This window comes from Strongylocentrotus purpuratus, unplaced genomic scaffold (genome assembly GCF_000002235.5).
Source record: "Strongylocentrotus purpuratus isolate Spur 01 unplaced genomic scaffold, Spur_5.0 spur5_scaffold_19, whole genome shotgun sequence".
Lineage (NCBI taxonomy): Eukaryota > Metazoa > Echinodermata > Echinoidea > Camarodonta > Strongylocentrotidae > Strongylocentrotus > Strongylocentrotus purpuratus.
The window spans coordinates 1113809-1122877 of record NW_022145604.1 but is presented as its reverse complement, the minus strand read 5'-3'; the positions used below and the strand labels follow the sequence as shown (position 1 = coordinate 1122877).

The window sequence follows — 9069 nt, the reverse complement described above, 5'->3', positions numbered from 1 at the left end:
CATGATTCAATCATCACAATCATATCCACACTGAAGGTTAGGATGAACAATCCCCAAACACACCTGTGTTTACACGCCCATGTTCGTATACGCCCAAGTAAAGTAATTCCACACCCTTTCAAAGTACAGTTTTTACTCAATACTAATGTCATGATCTTAAGCAAGATCTAATCGATGTTGTCTTTCATTCACATCATTCCTAGTCTTCAGAGTAATAACTAAATTCTTATGAACAGTTTCTTTCTTTCTCAGTGTAGGCCGAATCGCTTCAGTAGAATTCTACTTTATAGTTAACCTTTAAATACAATTATCAGAATAAAGTAAGAACAATCTGCGCCAAAAACAGAGAAATAATTTTAAAAATTCATATAAATCAATTACCATTTGTAATCGATAACGGAGAAAGTCAAAAGCCGTTGTCAACTCGATGAAGCAGCAATCAACAATCTTGTAAATATCATTAATGATGTTCAGTGGGGGGGGGGGGGGGGCTCTATATAAGAAATAAATAGAGAGAGAGAGAGAGAGAGAGAGAGAGAGAGAAAGAGAGAGAGAGAGAGAGATAGAGAGAGAGAGAGAGAGAGAGAGAGAGAGAGAGAGAGAGAGAGAGAGGCAAACGAGCGGAACAGAAATACAAAGAAATTGCAGTATTGTATTTCATGTATTTCAGCACAAGATCTTTTAATGATCTATTAAAGGTAATACAAAGTTAGGTATGGCGTCATGAATTTGGTTGAAATGAACATATTGGAAGCAAATGAGATCCAACAATATACAGTGATCGTTGTCGCGGTTGAAATCCGAGTCTAAAGTTATGAAATTGTAAATAATAAACTCTTTATGTTGTATAGCTCCCTCTCAAGGTCAAGATATTAATTAAGCTATAAAACAATGTTTCATGACTAAAATCAACCGATTAGCTATTGCCGTTTGGAAACTATATATCACAACTACATATTCTGAGATTTTCATGGATGCAGCTACCATTGTACAGCCGTAGGCGCTATTTGAATTTTTTTTTTAATTTACCGGGAGCACCGGTAAATTTGTATATTCAATTTATCTCGAAACCAGAAGCGTTTTAGGGGCTAAATTTTCTAGTGCTTATAATACATCCATAGGGGCATCCAAATATATCAAATTTGTAAAGAATCACTATCCACCCAATTTTCGAAATTTTCCAAAACTTTGTATTACCTTTAACACTATTTAGAGATTTAGGTAGAGTCGTCTCCGAAATAAAATGGCAATATTCAATATTTTACAGTCGCCTATGGCTTTTGTGATTAGCAAAATGTACAACAAAAATATATAATAATTGGGATAATTCGTATACATGCAAGTTTCTTAACCCTTTACTTACAATAATAAATTGACACAATTGCTGGTTTATCAGGAGTGCTGATCAAACAAAAATTCACCACAATTTTTCAAATAAGATTAACAATTTTCAATGGGTAAGGCGATGAGAAAATAAGAGAGGTGTCGTGGTCGAGTGGATACGTCGACGGACTGTCAATCTTAAGGTCCGCGTTTCGAGTCTCGCCGCGGCATTAATGTCCTTTGGTAAGACATTGATCTACATTTGCCACACTCAACCCAGGTGATGTAAATGGGTACCTGGCAGGAATTAATTCCTTGAAATGATAGAGCACCGCAGTGGCTGCCTTGAAAGCCAGGGTAATAATCGGGGCAGCGCCAGGAGCGTCACAACGTGACGGACATGTGCGCTATATAAGAAGCCACCATTGTTACTACTATTAAAAGGAAAAAAGGGATATACATGAAAGACGTGGAGAAAGAGAGAATAAGTGAAATTAAAGTTGAATCTACTTTGGGATAATAAACATATCGTGCGACTGGCGCGACTTGCTGTTTAAAGAGAAGGTTGAGTTCTAGGAAGAGGTGAAAAATAATTTGTATTATCATTGTTATTATGCAAGTGTGGAATAAAATCAGATTAAAGATGTTCTGAATGCATGGCTCTTCAAAATGCCTTAATATTCTAAATATGGCATGTAACAGCATAACATTCGGGACGGATTTTTATGACACATGTTCTTGTAGTCCCATATACATACTGTGTACCGTGCTTGTAAATTTACCAAGACTAGGCAAATTTCTTATGATTTTGATGATTCTAGAACCTTGCAGTACACACCAATACTTATATAATAGATGATTTACCTTTTCTGATCGATTCCACACCGTTTCTTTCACAATGCAATCACAATACCAAAATTGAACTTCAGCTTTAAGCTTTTTAACCAGATAGTTTCAAGGCGATGTTATATGTAGATCCGCGAAAGATTATCTTTCTAACTAAATGGTTACACACACTAAATTGTCAGTGACACGTGCTTGTGGGCACGTGATTGTTTGTACAAGGGCATGTACATGAAGGGGATGGTCGCCGTATTTGATAAACATGATGATGACTCAGTGATTAATGCGCACAAGCCTGAAAAGTCCTATAAAAAGCATTACCTTTCAAGTGCGAATATATCCCTTCTATCCATATTTCTATTAATGAGGATACTTATTATCTAATCGAAATCAATGTAAATAATTTCACGAATGTCTCGCATTGGATATGGACATAGTTATCACTCGAGGTGTTAGGAAACGTAAAATCATCAGAGAGAACAAAATAAAAAATAAAATAAAGATAGGCGTGCCCCCTGATCGAAATTCAGTAGATAAACAAACAGAAAGACAGTGGGGGGGGGGGGGGGAGATTGGGACTTCAAGCATCATCCTCTACTCAATTGGTAGCCATTTCATCCGCCAAATAAGATCGATGCTATCCGCTGGTGCCAGCACCCCTCCCCCATTTCTTAGCTTACAACGCCCACACATCGCCATTGCAACTCAAGACCTCTCAAAAACTTATTGTTTAATCTAAAAATGAAACTAATGCATACGATCGATCATAAATAAACAAACCACTCCAATATAAATGAAATAAAATCCACTAGACCATACAGTAAAACTGGACAATAAGCAGAAAATTCGATTACTTTGCAAAAGTTAGAAGGGATGGTAGCGTAAACGTGTCATGATCTAAAAGAAGTATTATGAACACCTGTTAAACACTGCGCCTTGAAATCAGACGCGTAGTCCATTTTGAATGTTATACCTTTCCGGACCTACCTTAAAGAATTAAAATTTCAAAAAGGTATAAATAGAGGTCTGATGGAACCATGAAATCCATAATTAGTGTCCTTCCAGATACTGATCACAAGCAACGAAAGACTACTCCAAGCTGATATCATCAATATCATCATGGCAGGCCGAATCATTCTCAGCGGACTCTTGGTCATCCTGGTCCTTGCTGCTGTTTGTGCCGCACAGGCTCGTAAGTATGAACACGTTTTAACCATCAGTATGGGGAACTTGAGAAGCTTTTTATGCGCTTTATTTATTTATTTTTTTTCTTCAAAAGATATCAGTGGCACTGATTTTTTGGGGGACATAGCAGACGAGTCAAATGCGTGTACGATTATGACATTTTAATAAAGGAATTATTTTCTTTTTAATTTGGTCCATATTTGTTCTGTTAAACTCTTATAGCAACCGGCAATCGGCCATCGAGACCACAACCAAGACCAAGACCAGGGAACGGTACGGGCCCACCTCCACCACCCCCAGGTAATGGAACCGGTAACCACTCACTCCCAAGCAACGGCACCGGCCCACCTCCACCAAGACCAGGTAATGGAACCGGTAACCACTCACTCCCAATCAACGGCACCGGCCCACCTCCACCAAGACCTGGTAATGGAACCGGTAACCACTCACTCCCAAGCAACGGCACCGGCCCACCTCCACCAAGACCAGGTAATGGAACCGGTAACCACTCACGTGCCGGCCGAATTGTTAAGCGCGGTAATGGATCCGGTAACCACTCACACCCAATGAACGGCACCGGTCCTCCTCCACCAAGACCTGGTAATGGAACCGGTAACCACTCACTCCCAAGCAACGGCACCGGCCCACCTCCACCAAGACCAGGGATTGGAACCGGTAACCACTCACGTGTCAGCCGAATCGTTAAGCGCGGGATTTTTTCCTCTAACTTTTCAACCCCACCCCCAGGTAACCACTCACACCCGAACAACGGTTCTTCCCCTCCTCCTCCTCCACCTAACAACGGTTCTTCCCCTCCTCCTCCTCCACCAAACAACGGTTCTTCCCCTCCTCCTCCTCCACCTAACAACGGTTCTTCCCCTCCTCCTCCTCCACCTAACAACGGTTCTTCCCCTCCTCCTCCTCCACCAAACAACGGTTCTTCCCCTCCTCCTCCTCCACCAAACAACGGTTCTTCCCCTCCTCCTCCTCCACCAAACAACGGTTCTTCACCTCCTCCTCCTCCACCAAACAACGGTTCTTCACCTCCTCCTCCTCCACCAAACAACGGTTCTTCCCCTCCTCCTCCTCCACCAAACAACGGTTCTTCCCCACCCCCTCCACCGCCAAGTAACAGCTCTACCCCTCTGTCGCCTCCCAGTGGACCCCCTCCAACAGGTTAGTAGATTATTCACCTCTTTTATTTATGTGTTTATGCAGCAAAGTTATACCCTATTCAAGTAAGAGTGTCGAAGATAATCACACCCCTTTTCAGCAAAACCTGAAAAGGGGAACGATGTTGGAGGGGATATAAATCATGTAAATTATATCACCCCTCCACACACGCACATCCATCCCACATCGTAGTCGAATAGTTTAAATTTGATAGGAGATGCGATAGTCGTGTATGTTTGATCTCCGGCACGAACTTAAGCTAGGGATTTTGTATATATTGATTCTCTTCACCCAGGTGATAAATTGATATCCGTTGGGATGCGAAAGACATTGTAGTTTGATCAGCATTGTGAACGATTGTAAAATTGCGCTTGGCTCGGGTGCTCCCTGGTCAGTGAAGAATGTGCATATACTGGTTGTAGGCAAGCCTGAATATAGTAACCAGAGTAGTAACATTTCTGTTGCCAGCTTAGAAACATTGTACTTGTATTAAACGCTAAATAAACCTCGAATATTATAGTTATTAATGTTGTTTTTGCTGTTTCTGTAGGAGATTCATGTGAGAGTGCATGCGGTGGCATGAACCCCACTGGAGCCTGCTTCTGCGATGCTGCTTGCATGAGTTATGGTGATTGCTGCCGAGATTACCAGGAAGTGTGTCAGGTAAGACTGAAATTATTGGTTTTAAGGAATAAATTCTAGGTGGTACATTGTTGGTTTAAGATTTAATCGTCAATGTTCTGACAAGTGAAATAAATTATATTCAGAAAAGATAGTAAATGTTATAAAACAAATTTAGTATTTTTATGCCTCCGTTACGAAGTAGCCGGAGGCATTATGTTTTCGGGTTGTCCGTCCGTCCGTCCGTCCGTCCGTACGTCTGTACGTACGTCTGTACGTACGTCCCGTTCTCGTGATCACGTTATCTGAAGAACGGATCAATGGATTCCTACCAAACTTTGGTCATATATGTATCTAGCAAAGTCGATGAACTGATTAGATTTTGGGGTCACGAGGTCAAAGGTCAAAGGTCACAGGGCTCATTATGTATGCAAAAACAGCTCGTGATCGCGTTATCTGAAGAACCGATGGATGGATTCCTGCCAAACTTTGGTCATGTATGTATCTTGTATAGTCGATGAACTGATTAGATTTTGGGGTCACGAGGTCAAAGGTCAAAGGTCACAGGGCTCATTATGTATGCAAAACGGCTCGTGATCGCGTTATCTGAAGAACCGATAGATGGATTCCTGCCAAACTTTGGTCATGTATGTATCTTGCAGAGCCAATGAACTGATTAGATTTTGGGGTCACGAGGTCAAAGGTCAAAGGTCACAGGGCTCATTATGTATGCAAAAACAGCTTGTGATCGCGTTATCTCAAGAACCGATTGATGGATTCCTGCCAAACTTAGGTCATGTATGTTACTTGCAGAGCCGATGAACTTATTAGATTTTGGGTAACGAGGTCAAAGGTCAAAGGTCACAGCGCCCGTTATGTATGCAAAAACAGCTTGTGATCGCGTTATCATTAGAACAGATTGATGGATTCCTGCCAAAATTAGATCATTTATGTATCTTGCAGAGCCAATGAACTGTGTAGATTCTTGGTTCATAAGGTCCAAGGTCATGGGCTCATTATGTATGCAAAAATAGCTTGTGAACGCATTCTCATTAGAACTGACAGATGGATTACTATTTAACTCTGGATATCTTGCAGAGCCAATGAGCTGAGTAGATATTAGGATCATGAGGTCAAAGTTCAAAGGGTCATATATGTATATGAGAAATTGTTTGTAATCACGATATTCTGAGAACCTGTTAATGGATTACAATTGAACTTGAATTTGAAAAATTTCTTCTGTTTTGGTTTGTAAAATTGCTCTATGACGGAGGCATCATTTTCGACTGCGCGCAGTCGAATTCCATCTAGTTTTTTTTTTATAGACATACATGATATAAAGCCTCTTCAGAACATAATATTGCTTTGGGAGAGAGCAAAATCTGAGTAAAACTCATGTTCAAAGCCTTAATGTGACATTAGGTAGAAATGGAATCATAGTTTACAAGGCTGATAAAAAAATAAACAACTAAAAGAAACAAGACACATGTACATATATTAACATTTTATAAAGACTCTAAGTTTATTAAATACAAAATTAAGAATGTAATTGACCTACATGTATGTTAAAGTTAACAACTAAATTATCCAAAGCCCTTTAACATTTGTTGTTCTTGTGTTTTCGCAGCTCAAGAACGAAAGGTAGACTGGTTGACCTTTATTCAATATTTTCAGATGTAATTATGTCACATTCTTAAAGCCCCACTGTCCTACTTGTAGCTACTTGCTCCATCTATGTAGAAACCTTCCCAAATCGGTGCCTGTTGGTCCCCGTGATCCTCTTTTTCTTATGTTAGTTGAGAGCTGAGTTAATGAGATGGCCACCTGTCAGTGACCTCGCTGTGTGGTCTAATCCCTTCTGGTCCAGTAATATTGACGGTCTTTAAAGGACGTAAATCGCGACAAATCAGTTTTCACATATATACTTCAAAATTGAAAATCCCGGTTTTCATGTCAAATGCAGTATCACATAATAATATTTAATATTAACCTAGCTTTATTAACATAGCTTAAATGCACAGATTATTAAGATGTGATATTATATTGAGAGTCCAATAGGCGAACTAGTAACATGCGAAATGTTTCTATAATTTTGTCTGAAGCTAGATGAGTCGTTTAAAGAGACTAGTAATTATGCAAAATAATTTTGTTTTATTAACTATATCCTGCCTTTTGTCTTTTTAGAGCGGGCCTTCTCCTCCAAACCCAAACCAAATATAGAGGAATGAGAATCCACGCTGGAATAGAGATCTGCTGCTTATCAAATGACAACGACTTTAGACTTTTACCATTTATGGCAACCAATCTTAACAATGAATTTCCTTATGATGGTCTGTAATTTTTTTTCTTCTATACGATTATCAAATAAAAAGAGATGAAAATTTGGGTAAAACAAAACGGGATAAATGAAAATCAAGTGCAAATTTACATCACTCGGTTTTCAGTTCATAATTCTTTGATCTGTTAATATAGTAAGCGACAACATGTTTTTACTTTGTTTCAGAAATAAAGAACTCTGTACTTACAGGATTTCATTTAAACCATTGCCCTTCGACTTTCCCAGTCCCCGGTCGACATTTGGTCAATATTTACCATCAATTGTGTACTGTAATGTATTTGCTTCACACTGCAATGAAATCTCATTTGAAAAAAAATAGTATTCCAGGTAAAATCTTTGATGAGTAAAAAATCATCATTACATATTCATGACACATTTTTTTCTTCTTTTAAAGGTACTATGTCCCATTTGCAGGCCAAAAAAAATGAAAAAGTTAAATTCCAACTGCATTTGAAAGATAATACTAATTTAGAACTTCCCTAAAAAAGGTGGGGCTTGAAAATGTCTTCAAGTGGGAAAATAACGACTATTAGTTGTCAAATCGACTTTAGGGCTATAGAGCCCAAAAGTAATAGTCTTGATTTTCAGACAATTGTAGCGAATGGTCATACGTTTTATGCTGCGCAAAGATTCAATCAGTTTAATCTTGGCCATCACAAGAAGTGGGTTATTGATGTAGACAAATGCTCATGTACCCTTTACAACTCTTTTCATGTATGTTATTACCAAAGAAGAAAAAAGCCAGTCAGTCACTCAATAGTGTCTGACAGTGAAGTCTAGCAAGTAAACAGGTTTCCTTGCATAATTTGAATATGACAACACTGCTAACGTTTAAATTTCACAGATAGGACATACATGACATATTAATAATTCCTGCAAAGTTCTACATAATTTGAGGTTGGCTGCAAAAGGGACATAGTACCTTTAAGGATATATCACATCTTTCACCTTCGGGAAGAGGTTATGTTAAAATTGCTAGTGGAGGTGATTAATATGTATATGATCATGATAATAAATATTTGCAAAACAAAAAACCTCAAATGGCTCATTTGTATTTCTTTCTTACATGTCACGTTATTATGTATTATAAGTATGTACTGATGTACGTAATGGTTGAATACAGAGAGAGTGGAGAGAGAGAGAGAGAGAGCGAGAGAGAGAGAGAGAGAGAGAGAGAGAGAGAGAGAGAGAGAGAGAGAGAGAGAGAGAGTGTGTGTCTGGGGGGGGGGTGAGAGATAGAGAAAGGGAAAAAAAAAATCAAAAACAGGGAGGGAGGGAAAGGAGCAAGGAGGGAGGAGGAAAAGGATTGGGAGATGAGAAAATGATGAGAAAATTACCTCCTCCCAGACCACTTCCCACACCTGCTGGTAAAGTCAAATTTAATTTTCAGAGTAAAACCAGCGCCTCACCCCCCCCCACCCTCTCGTACACCACTATTCTTATTTTCAGCTTTCAAATATTATTTTCTTTAAACATAGTGTATGCATGAAGTATCAGCTATCAAGTACATACCCCCTACTCTCTCTTCTACATTTCCTTCATATTTTCCTCCCTCCTCTATTTCCCAGGTCTATTCCATCTTTCTG

At 39.2% G+C, this 9069-nt stretch overlaps 1 protein-coding gene across 1 annotated transcript; it reads left to right on the top strand.

Annotated features, from left to right (window-relative positions):
* The first annotated feature begins 3257 nt into the window (after positions 1-3257).
* Positions 3258-6790, top strand: LOC105438435 (basic salivary proline-rich protein 3-like). The gene is made up of 4 exons (XM_030990689.1): positions 3258-3358; positions 3574-4026; positions 5075-5187; positions 6773-6790. Exons 1-4 carry the CDS (start codon positions 3286-3288, stop codon positions 6788-6790), a joined length of 657 nt encoding a protein of 218 aa, XP_030846549.1. The 5' UTR covers positions 3258-3285.
* Positions 6791-9069: the final 2279 nt, after the last annotated feature.

Excerpts from the sequence above, each read along its gene's own strand:
- LOC105438435 (XM_030990689.1), top strand. The coding sequence starts at position 3,286 with ATGGCAGGCCGAATCATTCTCAGCGGACTCTTGGTCATCCTGGTCCTT. Across the intron at positions 3,359-3,573 it reads TGTTTGTGCCGCACAGGCTC|CAACCGGCAATCGGCCATCG; the intron begins GTAAGTATGAAC and ends AAACTCTTATAG. Across the intron at positions 4,027-5,074 it reads AAGACCAGGGATTGGAACCG|GAGATTCATGTGAGAGTGCA; the intron begins GTAACCACTCAC and ends CTGTTTCTGTAG.